This window comes from Doryrhamphus excisus, chromosome 7 (assembly GCF_030265055.1).
Source record: "Doryrhamphus excisus isolate RoL2022-K1 chromosome 7, RoL_Dexc_1.0, whole genome shotgun sequence".
NCBI lineage: Eukaryota > Metazoa > Chordata > Actinopteri > Syngnathiformes > Syngnathidae > Doryrhamphus > Doryrhamphus excisus.
In genome coordinates, this window is record NC_080472.1 from 10,233,320 (window position 1) to 10,246,733 (window position 13,414).

General features: G+C 41.9%; 1 protein-coding gene across 1 annotated transcript in view; it reads right to left on the reverse strand.

Moving 5' to 3' along the window:
* Positions 1-2,107: 2,107 nt before the first annotated feature.
* LOC131132031 (collagen alpha-1(XIII) chain-like) overlaps positions 2,108-13,414 on the reverse strand; it is a 42,508-nt gene continuing 31,201 nt past the window's right edge. The window contains exons 33-37 of the mRNA XM_058077187.1: positions 12,934-12,987; positions 12,796-12,831; positions 8,524-8,610; positions 4,199-4,237; positions 2,108-4,108 (exon numbers count right to left, since the gene is read on the reverse strand). Of these exons, the coding sequence (XP_057933170.1) occupies positions 4,106-4,108; positions 4,199-4,237; positions 8,524-8,610; positions 12,796-12,831; positions 12,934-12,987 (219 nt within the window). The 3' untranslated portion in view covers positions 2,108-4,105. The remainder of the gene's footprint in view (positions 4,109-4,198; positions 4,238-8,523; positions 8,611-12,795; positions 12,832-12,933; positions 12,988-13,414) is intronic.

A 13,414-nucleotide genomic window follows, 5' to 3' on the forward strand; every position in this document is an offset into this window, starting at 1 on the left:
TTGGACACCCCTGCTCTAGAAACGCTTGTATGTGCACATACAGTATAAGGTACGTGCATAATGAATACTTACAGCTGCGTATATACAAAGATACGTATAGTACATACAATCCATAATACTGTACAATACTTAGATAGAAAATCCATACGTCCACTCGCTGAAATATGATAGCTGCAGCCACGACACTTTGGGCAAGGCAGTGAGTTCCATCCAACCAAGAAGGAATCATGAACAGGCTCTCCCTTGTTCTTATGTGGTTTGATGGCATCTCATCTACCAATCAGCTGCTTCGGATTCTTCATCACGCCGTGGATTGGCGCACGCAACGGCAAAACCGGGACGTGCTCTTAGAACTGATCCGGGTGTAGAGGATCCACATCGGCCGCCATCTCCATGACAACTATGGCCTCTGAGTTTTGAGTCATGTTGAAGTCATTTCGCTCACCGCAGCCTCCGACGTCGCCGACGTCACGACTCTGCATCCAGCGTTGTCATGGCGCCGGGTCAAAGTTCTGGTAAAAACTCAAAGACACGCCTCAGTTTTCCTGCTGGTGGCTCCGTGGGTTTCGCCCTGGGGTTCTTACTTCTTGGCCAGTTGGAAGGGGTGCTGGCCCTTGAAGGTTACACACAACACGTGTCAAAGGTCACAGGTCACAAGGTCACAAGGTAAAGTCAATGTCTGCGGGTTCGCGGTGTCATCAACGACTTTCATTGCAGATCATTCGGAACTACGCCCTTCCTCGGAAACTGAATGTTTGCTCACAAGGAAGTTCGGGGGCAATGCTTCTCAAACTGGTTTGGTTGGGGGGGGGCTGTTGGGGGAGCATGAGAGGCAGGGAGTACTTTCATTGTTAGACCTGCCAACGTGTACAAATTGATGGTACTCAACATATGTATGTATATATCATATATTATATACTATACTACTATGTACGTATATAACATATACTATATACTATACTACTATATACATATATACTATACTACTATATATGTATATAACATATACTATACTACTATATACATATATAACATATACTATACTACTATATACGTACGTATATAACATATACTATACTGCTATTTACATATATAACATATACTATATACTATACTACTATACACGTATATAACATACTATACTACTATATACGTATATATAACATATACTATACTACTATATACGTATATAACATATACTACATACTATACTACTATATACACATATAACATATACTATACTACAATATACGCATATAACATATACTATACTACTATATACATATATAACATATACTATATACTATATACATATATAACATATACTATATACGTATATAACACATACTATACTACTATATACGTATATAACATATACTATACTACTATATACATATATAACATATACTATACTACTATATATGTATATATATATAACATATACTATATACAATACAACTATATATGTATATAACATATACTATACTACTATATACGTATATGACATATACTATACTACTATATACATATATAACATATACTATATACTATACTACTATATAAGTATATAACATATACTATATACTATACTACTATATATGTATATAACATATACTATACTACTATATACATATATGACATATACTATACTACTATATACATATATAACATATACTATATACTATACTACTATATAGGTATATAACATATACTATATACTATACTACTATATATGTATATAACATATACTATACTACTATATACATATATGACATATACTATACTACTATATACATATATAACATATACTATATACTATACTACTATATAGGTATATAACATATACTATATACTATACTACTTCAGATGTTATCAGAATTGACGTGTAAATGAAGAAACACGCCATGTCGTGTCATGAGGTCGGCCAGAATGAGCCCCCCCCCCCACTGGTATAGACTGTTAATACGTCCATGTGCCCCCCGCCCCCCAAACATCCTTTATAAATGGCGTTTGGAACACAACATTTGGAAGCCTTGAACGTACATGCAGACGTGATTAAGACCAGAGCCAGAAGACGAGCTGGTGATGGCCATGCTGGGGGGGTGGAGGGGGGAAGGGGGGGCACAATGAATATTCAATGAGTGGCGCGGATCTCAAGGAGTCTCATGGCAACGTCATTCAATCCCAAACAAAGCCTGAGAGAGCAGCATCAAGACGGACCGACGTCGCCACCAATCAGAGCCTTCCTGGTAGACTTCCTCCTAAGGAGAAACCGAAACCCTTGACTGGATGGTCCTTGTGGATGGAAGCTCTGGCGTTGACGTACGCTTTTAAATGACTGAGGCGCCTTTTACAGTCAATTTACAGTCAATCCAACTGTAACACTGACAGGAGTATGGCTAATGTTAGCAAAGAATTCATGCTATCGGGGCATTCTTAGGTGGGACCCCTCAGTCACTTTGGGTTCCTAGTTATACGACACACAAAATGAAAGGTCTTCTGTGAAGGTAAATGGAACATGTTAATCGATCAATCATAGGTATTTCTATGCCTTTTTCCTTGTTTAACGTGTTTCATTCTGGAATGAATGAATTGGATTTAAATTGGTTCGCGTCCATTTGGGTTCGAGTCCAACCTTCTGGAACAGATTCCAGCCGGAATGGAAAGTTGCATAATTAAAGAAAAAGCACTGAAACATTATCATGCTCATTTAGGAGTTGTGGACTCCGATAGACACACAAGCTTTCTAGATCTTCCAGAATCTGCACCTATTCCAGCTGTTTTTTCTTGGATTTCCAAAACGCTCTGTTTTCATTTATTCCACCCACCCAACCCCCGGGCACACCCACTTTGCTGGGATTGGTCCCATATGACCTTATAAGGACATACGGCTCACTGTGACATCACAGAGATACTGTGTTAAAAAAAACCTCTGAAAGCGAGCTATCCCAAACTCCTTTCAGGGCTCACTTCCTAATGACCAACGCTCCAAATCCTTATAGGAATCTTTGGCTTGTTTGAAGGCAGAATAACATGAGTAAGTACTCTAAGGTGATGGTGAAGGTGACCAGCATGCCATGTGACGTCTTGTTATGGAACTGCTCTTATCCATTCGCCGGCTCGCTCACTGACATGCGATGTTCGTGAACAAGTCAAATTTTTGGTCCAGTTGCACAGCAAACAGACCTGCACACAGTCACTTCCTGTTCAGTGCAAAGTAAGCTTCAAAATAAAAACACAGGCGTATTAGGATTCTCCCACAGCAAGTGACAAATTTCACACAGAAGTTTCACGGCGGAAAGATTTGCGCGGGCACAAACACGTCAAGACAACAACCAAATTAGCCTATTAGGTAAAAGTATAAAATAAAATATCAAATAAAGAGAAATGAAGGAAAATGCTGTGGTAGCTTGAAAAATCCTTTATTATCTTACGACTAGGAAACCATGGCTTGTTTCCGCTTTGGTTATGTCGACAACCGCTGATGTCGACGTGAGTCAGCCGGTCCTAAACGCGTTCCACCGTCAAAGTATTGTTATTTCTAATGTAGTAAAAGTACTCTTCACAATGGAATAGAAATGTGTATTAAAGACTGTGACCGGCCGAAAGGAAGAAAAAAGTTCATTATCACGATATGAGCCCACGACCAAACATTAACAAAAAAAGTTTGGAGAGCATCCAGCATCCGTGGGAACACAAAGTAACATCTGAAACGGCATTGGTCACACGCCGGTCTGATCCTGGACTACGAAGAGGAGAGTTCAGCTAAGACTTTTTCAAATGCCTTTAAGAATCTTTCCAGCGTCAAGTCAGTGCAGCATGGTCGAGTCCAACAGAACACAACAAGTCAGTACAATAAGTTAAAAAGCATCATCCACACCACAGTATGCACAAATATCATGCATATGGAACTGCTAATCATCAATACTTCCTCATACAAACATGTTAGAACGTGATGCACAGATATACATGTCAAATACATTGTCATACGTATGAAAAAATACAAAACATTAGTTCAAAACATTTGTCATATGCGCTGCGTTATAACAGGATAGGTAGAAAAATAAATATCCTATGTACAATTAGACAAGCCATTCCCAAGTTTTCACTGCAGGGGGGAAACAAAAGGCAAAGTGTTAGTTCATCGGGACGTTAGCATGTGTGACAATCACCGCATCGCTGGCAAACGTTAGCTTACTTTGTTCCAACAGCCTGGGACGGGCAGGCCGTCGTCTCCCTGCGGAAACAAGAAAAACAAACGTGAACCAACGGAGCCGAGACGTACAACAAACATGCCCACATGACCAGGAAATCATCTTCCCGAACGCGGCGATCGCTCAGTGTTGTTACGAAAACCTCACTTTTTTTTTTTTATAAAGGAATAATTCAAACAGTGGTTCTCAACTGGTGGGTCGGGACCCAAAAAAAATGAAACGATTGTCTGTGAATGCAGCTCATCTTGTCGCCGCGAGGTACACAAGTGGGGGAGGAAGGACATCAAGCAGAGACTGAACGTGCCGTTTGTTCAACACACAGCTGCAGATGTCTGCTGGAGAAGGGCGCGCCACAAGCCGACAGCGTTTCAGCGCTGCAGCTCACTTGTGTCCCTTAAAATATAAGCCAGGAGTTTAACTCTGAAAATTTGGGTCACTCCCCGTTATTCAGTTGTGAGGGTGGGTCCCGCAGCCAAACCAGTGGAGAACCACTCTGGTATGGTACCCAATTTTAGGGTACCAAAAGAAACAATCTGTGCCTGGAAAAAAGGTATGTGATTTGACCTTTTACCCCTTCCAAGGACATGACCGGTCCATGGTCTAGTAATGCTCCCAAGGACATGACCGGTCCATGGTCTAGTAATGCTTCCAAGGACACGACCGGTCCATAGTCTAGTAATGCTTCCAAGGACACGACCGGTCCATGGTGTAGTAATGCTTCCGAGGACACGACCGGTCCATGGTCTAGTAATGCTTCCGAGGACATGACCGGTCCATGGTCTAGTAATGCTTCCAAGGACATGACCGGTCCATGGTCTAGTAATGCTCCCAAGGACATGACCGGTCTATGGTCTAGTAATGCTCCCAAGGACATGACCGGTCCATGGTCTAGTAATGCTTCCAAGGACATGATCGGTCCATGGTCTAGTAAGGTTTCCAAGGACATGACCGGTCCATGGTCTAGTAATGCTCCCAAGGACATGACCGGTCCATGGTCTAGTAATGCTCCCAAGGACATGACCGGTCCATGGTCTAGTAATGCTTCCAAGGACATGATCGGTCCATGGTCTAGTAAGGTTTCCAAGGACATGACCGGTCCATGGTCTAGTAATGCTTCCAAGGACATGACCGGTCCATGGTCTAGTAAGGTTTCCAAGGACATGACCGGTCCATGGTCTAGTAATGCTTCCAAGAGTTTCTTTTGAGGTGATTGAGGGAAATAAATAACAAAACTTACTTGATTCCCAAAAGGTGAAAGACGGGAATGGACTACAAGAGCACGAGGAACACCAGGACTGGTGTAATCCTCGAGAAAGGAAAGGAATCCCGTTTCACCTGCTAGGGTAGGAATGTAAGAAAGGTGAGGGAGCGTCCCACAATGACAAGGGAGGAAATAGTTGATGATGCCAAGCGAGTTGGGAGCCGAGTCAGCAAGAAGAATAAGACACTTGGCTGTCATGGGTTGGCCTCCTGCAGTCAAAGACTTGGACAGAGGTATCCCTGTTAAGGGTACAGGAAGTCTTTGTGTACCAGGACTATGGACCGTAGCATCTTGGATGTGGCATCAGCCAGAACTCTGAAGACGGGTCATGGATGGGTCTTCCACCATGATTGTGACCATAAACACTTGGCAAAGGCAAGAAAGAAATGTCTCAAGAAGGTCCTCCATTGGCCGAGCCAGTCTCCAGACTTTAATCCCATAGAACATATGAGAAAGGAAACAGGAAGTGACAGCCTTAAGCCTGTCAGGATTTGGAGAGTATCTGTAACGAAAAGTGGAGCAAAGTTCCACGAGATGCATGCAATCTTGGTGAGGAACATCTGACCTGGTGTGGGGTGCGAAGGCAACGCTGGTGCCAGTAGTGTTCGGACACCAGGAACAACATCTGATATCTCTGTCCAGGAGAGCACATTACTGGGAATAGCTAAGATCTTATAGCAGAACCCTCAAGAACCCAAGAACTCGTGGAAGGCTATCCAGTTGGCTCCAATGATGGATCTGCAATGTTCATGTCAAGCAGCTGGATTTCATCCAGGCCGGCTTTGGTGGTCCAAACATGTCACCGCATCCATGAACAAATAGATGAAGGAATTCCTGAAACTTGTTTTTTTTTCCCTACTAGTTCCCACTCTGCTTTCTTCAACCTGTGGTAACGTTCCTTGGAATGGGTGCTCCATGCAAGAGAGGACAAAGCAAACATTGATTCTTCTATGATTCCAACATTCTTAGCATGCTTAACATTCAAGCTTGTGATTGCAATGTTCCACGTGTTAGTCACACATGGCGTGTACTGTATAATATTGTAATATTGTAATACTGCAGGTGGTGAGTGGAACAAGTAAACCCATAAGAAGCTTGAGCCATTTACAGTACAGCTACGCGATACTCAATCATAGCAATTTTCCCTACTTTATGCTAATTTACTATTTTTAAAAGACACGTATCTCAAATATATAAAATTAAACAAATCAATCAAAACAACATCCACCTGTTATCATTGTAATATTGCAGTTCTGAAATACCCCCATACTTTTGTCCATGGAGGGCAAATAAGTTTAAAACAAATGAGCAAGAGAGCGCCTGAATAATCGTGGTGGAACACTTGGCAGTTAGGTTGTCTAAAGGAAGAATAGGGGACCCAGGGTTGACTCCTGGGGAACCCCACAGGCCTCAGCCATAGTTTGTAGCTTTAATATGTCTCCTTGTCGTTGTAAATATTGGCCCTCCCTCCTTCTTTTGTGAATTGTTAGAGGCGGCGCCTTGACTCTCGATGAAGACTGCTGTTTTGGTACCGTTTGATTTCATGTGAATCGGTGCAAATTTGGTCGGTGCCAATAAAAGTATTCTTTTCGGTACCCGTCCTACAAATAGCACAGACCACATATAACTCATAGACAACATTTATGCTGTTTTTTTCTGAATATTTTATTTTATTTTATTTTATTTTATTTTATTTTATTTTATTTTATTTTATTTTATTTTATTTTATTTTATTTTATTTTATTTTATTTTATTTTATTTTTATTAATTTTAAATTAAATTAAATTAAATTTTAATTATTTTATTTTAATACATTTAAAATTAAATTAAATTAAATTAAATTAAATTAAATTAAATTAAATTAAATTAAATTAATTTAAATAAAATTTAGTAGCAAAAATTTAATTTTAAATTTTAAATTTTAAATTTTAAATTTTAAATTTTAAATTTTAAATTTAATTTAATTTAATTTAATTTAATTTAATTTAATTTAATTTAATTTAATTTAATTTAATTTAATTTAATTTAATTTACTTTCACGTTCCTGTCATTTGATGCACTGCCTCGCTAAAAATCATCAGAAGAGATTACCGAGTGTCCAATTGTCATTTTTGCTACTGACAAATATATCACTTTGGGATTTCCATGGTCATTTACGGCTAAAGGCCAGACAGCGGTATTTCCCTGGAATTAGAAGAATTCATTGTAGAAATATTGCCAGGTTGTAATATTTTGACATCCTATTGAAGTATTACTATTATTAAATAGATTGAGCTTTCATTGTAAAGAACAACTACCGTGCTCCTAAATGTTTGGTAGACGTCCCATTAGGACTTCAGCAGTTGTCACCAGAGCTTCTTATGGGTTCATAATTGCCAGTGGAATGAAATCAGTAATTATGTTGTTGGCAAAGATAAATATTGTTTGTAAACGTGAACACCATGCAAACATACAGAATATTCCATATATGATGCATATCCATGAATGGCAGTTAAAGGCATGCTGGGAAAAGGGAAGGAAAGAGCACCATACCACAGGGCAAGGGGCATCCAGCCCGTCCAGGCCTGGCAAGCCCGGTTCACCTTTCTCCCCCTTAAAGCCTCGGAAACCCTGTTTGTGAAATCAGCCATTGAAAAAGCAGCTTTGCACCCAAGTTGCTGGGATTCACGGAAAAAACCAGGACTCATCCGTGTGTCCGTCGGGCACCTGGGGGGGCGGGTTGACCTCAACATGCAGGCAACCTGGGACTGACGGGAACGTCTTGCACTGAGATGAGAGCGAGGCTGGCACCCTTTTGTATGCCGACGCACAAAATCAGTGATTGATTCCCGTCAGTCTGAGAAAAAATGAGTGGGAAGAATTCTGGTCCGTCTTTTTATTCCTAATTTGAATCATCTTTGGGGTGAAAACAGCCAATTGTCGATAAAACCAATTGATCTTTCGGACCAGCGCCACCCTGAGGTTGGTTAGAGTCACTGAATACCGGAGCCACAAAGAAGAGTGACGCTTCGTTGTGGCTCTGGGTTACACTTGGGATTACTGACATACCAACGGACACGGGGCATCTAATCCTGGTGCTCCTTGGTCTCCCTTATCCCCTTTGGCCCCCCTGTTGCCTTTCTTGCCCCTCTCTCCCTGCAAAAAACAGTTTATGAAAAATGACAAACTGCAATCCTCCTTTGCGGTGAAACGTGATATCTGCCAGATGACAACTTGGCAAAGTTTTGTTTGCTAGGAAATCAAAGAGCGTCTGAGACGTGGAGTGCAGAAGCAGAACGTTGGGGAGTTGGGGAAGGAGAATCGGAAGCAGGGTTTTAGCTCGGAGTTTGAGAGAACAACCTGCTCAGTGCTGCAGATGTTCCTCCAGGAGGAAAACCTTCTACAGTCCTCCGTCCTTTCTTGGATTAGTTCCATGTTTTTCTTTTTGTTCATCTCAGGAAGTTGGAAAATTTGTCATCCCTTGGACTTTAATCGAGGATACTATTGGGATTTCTCAGAAAGAATATGGAAATATAAACAGGAAGTAGTTGGGGCCGGTCAACATATCGGGTTTACAAGTTGACATGAATTTCCGTATTGACGTTTATCTCCCATACTAGCACGGTACAGTACCAGCAAGAGTACTGGATTTACACCGCCAACCCACGCTTTGGTACCCCAAACGTACGTGCAGATCTGACATCCGCCCGTTGCGTCCCGTGTGCAGGGTTTGCTACGCGCTGGTGATGAGTTTCACCGATGCCGCCTCCCGTGTGTGGAGGCCAGAAATGGCCTCTCTCTGAAATCAGCCGTTGGTTCGCCCAAGAAAGGAACATGCAGGTTTGCCTCGACCGTCAGCGAAATCGTGATTCATGATGCGTTCCCAGACACAACACGGACACCATCTTCCTCTTTTGTCATTACTTTTTTCTTGGATTGGATTCAAAAAAGTGTTTCCACCTTCTTTATTCAAATGCTTTGGCTCCATTTTGGGTCATGGAGTTGAATTCAAGAACTGATTCATGGCAGGACAGGAAGATCTTTGGGAGACAACACTTGCTACGCTAGCAGCGGCCTCCCGTTATGTCCCTGCAGTGATCCCATAGCCTGAGCGTTGTGATGTAAACAGACAATAATAGGAGTGTAATGATGACTATATGGGTGTTATTTCACATCTACAGGGCTTTAATAATGTTAAAAAAACCCTAAACCTGGAGTCTCAAACTCAATTTAATTGGGGGCCACTGGAGCTCGGGTCTGGGCGAGACTGGGCCGCATCAGGTTTTCAAAAAAAAAAAAAACGCATTTATTAAAAACAGGAAAATAATAAACTTTGCTTTGGTTTCAATTTTCTACAATAAAAGCTCTGATAAAACATTCCACTGTTCTCAAATATCTTACTTTTTATTTTTCTACACAAAATAAGATGAAAAATAAATAAACAAATCAAGAATAAAGAAAATCAATCAATCAGTAATAAATAAATATAATAATAATAATAAAAGGGCAAATAATAAAAAGTTAAGAAAGCACATATAGTTGGTGGGTAGACAAATGATTTTTTTCAGATTAAAATGAACAAAGCATTATTAGAGCCCTGTAGACATGACAAAACACGACTATAGTCACATTTATACTCTTTTTATTTACAACATATTGCGCAACTGCAGGGTCTTGAGACACATGCTAACTCGCAAACTAGAGAGCTAGCGACCTAAACGGTAGCCTTCAAGTTATTTCCTTTAAACTTAAATAGCCAAAAACTTACCACTTCCACACGGATAGGGAGGATAACTATTAACAGTTATTTAACCTTTAACATGAACATGAATCAAACGTAATACTTTTTTCTGGGTACATACAGCATCCATATCAAACTTGCGCGGGCCGCACTAACATTAAACTGTCATATCAAGGCGGGGGCCTCAAACTACTGTCCTGCGGGCCACATTTGGCCCACGGGCCGCGTGTTTGAGACCCCTGCCCTAAACAGACCTAAACATTTTTGATTCACTTGATGTATATCAAGTCCTACTTTAGGATCTTCTCTTATCACGGGCGGGTGTGGAAGAGTTCACTGCGATAAAGGAGGGACGACGTTAGTTGCGTTGCTCCAAAAAAGTCAAAATAAAGATCTCAAATGAATTTGTGTGATTTATGCGATCCCGAGAACGAAAGACAGATTGTAAACGCGACCTCGGAGAAACAGAAAGGACATGCTGCTGTGTAACGGAAACGACATCACGGGTGGGAACCTTCCAGGCCGGCCATGATGGAGAGCCGTGGATTCATTAGGGGGGTACAGGGGAAGGATCGGGGGTTCGGGGCGGGGGGGGGGGCTTCATGAGCACTTGCAAGGTCAATGTTAAGTTGGAATAGGAATAGGAAAAAGGAAGTGTCAGAGGAGGAGGATTAACCCGGGACTTGGAATTAGAATGCAGGAGGAGGAGCAGGAGGCCAAAGCTTGTGAGGGGGAGAGAGGGTAACCCCCCCTTGTGGTAAAACCAGCAGGGGGGCAAGGTGGAGGGAAGGAAAAGGGGATAGGAAGACCTGCGGAAACAAAGGAAGATAGGAGACAAGAGTAAAAACATGGCTTCACCAACACCTTCAACCGCATCATCCCTTACGGCCAATCAGGAATATTACTGAGTCGTACCTTTTCCGTTCACAAAGCGGAAACAACGTGGAGGTCAGTGGAAGGTGCTGAAGGAGCTTATGAAACGAGGAGCGTGTTAATGGGAAGGACAGATAACCATTCTCTTAGAGGGAGGGGGTCACCGTTTGTTCATCCTAACCGTCCGATCATGACCGCTTATGTCGACGTCAGTCAGCGCGTCCGTCGGCGTCGGCATAAATGGGTTCCACCATAATATCATTGTCCGTGGTGACGTCTAGGACCCCCTTTCCATGCACACATTCCTGTCCATATTGTCCAGACGTGCCCTGCCCGCACCAGGGTTTCCAGGGTTTCCAGGGTTTCCAGGGTTTCCAGGGTTTCCAGTACCAGATCATGGAATTAATGTCTAAATCACGAAATACACCCAAAATGAAGCAGCGACACTGCAGTTCACGATGCTCCTTTGGACCACCCTGCATGCCCCCCCCTTGTCTAAATCCAATGAGAGCATTTGCATCCGCCTGGAAACTCCTGGAAACTCTGGCATCGAGCATGAATGGCACAGCGACACGCAACGAGTCTCTTTTGGAAAATGTGGAAAAGGCCTATGACGCGTGAGCCCTGACGTGTGCCTGTCAAGCCCGATATCAGGTGAACTAACGGCGAAAGAGGAAATCCACCCCGGCACAACAGGAAGCGGTTATTGTGCTTGCTCAGTGTTCACATGGCGGGATTCATTTAGGTCGGGAATGGCGTGGAAGAGCGGGGATAAAGCTTTACATTGAAATGAATATCAAATAAATTTTCCGAGGTTAGACGTTTAGCTTCAGCTAAGTACGCTAACGCCAATCATTTTTCAATGAAAAAAAAACGTGTGTTTGTACAGTTGTTGATACAAATGAAAACGTTTCATCCAACGCAAAAGCGGACGAATAAAGCAAAGCATTTAGTGTGTCGGCTTTGGTAATGGTAACGGTAATGGTAATGGTAATGGTAATGGTAATGATAATGATAATGGTAATGGTAATGGTAATGGTAATGGTAATGGTAATGATAATGGTAATGGTAATGGTAATGGTAATGGTAATGGTAATGGTAATGGTAATGGTAATGATAACGGTAACGGTAACGGTAATGATAATGGTAACGGTAACGGTAATGGTAATGGTTTAATTTCATTTAAACATGCATCAGATTCCAATTGAGTGCATCCCATAATCAGTTCCCAGTTCCACATGTCCAAAAGGAGTAGGAAGAAGCAAAGCTTATTAAATCCTACCCCTCCATCTGGTACTTTTACAATCAATAACTGTTACATTTGTTCACTTCCTGCTTTCCATAATACAGTTTAAGGTTTTTTGTTTTTTTTTTTATTTTAAATAATATATCTTGTACCGAAGGTTGCCGTAAAAGTCGATGTTTGCTTTGTTTTGACGTCATGAAGTTATTAGCAGCATCGGTGGAAGATGCTAACCGCCCTGCGCTGCTCTCCTGAAGATTGTGTGCATGGAAACGTAGTCGCTGCTGTCCTTGATACCATCAAGTACTTGCTTTGTATTAGTATTAGTATTACTCCTAATGAGAATAATCGAACAAGCCATCCGACTGGTGCATCGTCTTATATTCGTCTTAATATTCAAGAGATCTACTTTTTTGCTAGCCTTTGAAGCCGTCACATAGCCGCTTGGTAGAATATGCATCCAAACGTTGGCCTTTTCTCTTACCCGGTTGCCTTTGAGTCCTTGTGGTCCTGCTAATCCCTGAAAGGAGAAGAAGGCGATAAATAACGGCAACGACTACAAATGACGGTAGATTAGACACAAAAAGCGGGATGGATATCTGGAAAAAGGAACGGGACTTACCGAGATGCCTTGCGAGCCGATTGGTCCTGGTAATCCCGTGTCTCCCTTCTCGCCCTGCAACGGAAGAATAGCAAACGTCTGCCCTCCTGACGTGCACGTTTTAAATACAGCCGGACCTCCGGTTGTCATCGCCAAGATTCACCGCAACATTTTGCCTGGTTTGTGTACATTTTGTGTACATTCGTGTACGTCCTTCCCTTTCCTATGCCGCTCATCCCCGATGGGCGTACGGGATGGCGTTATTAGGACGCTGCATGAGCCCAACGGTGGTGTTCATACAGTTTTATCCCGAAACATCGCTAGCGTCCTTTAGCTTGCTGATACGCGGACACATAGCGGCTATGATGTCATCGGCGGTGGACTCTCCTCCAGGTTCTTTGCTACAGTGATGCCTCAAGTCTCAAAAACCACTTGGTTGGTTTTCTGCATGTAAAACTATAAACTATACAATGTTTGATGTCATTTTGGACTTTCTGGAATG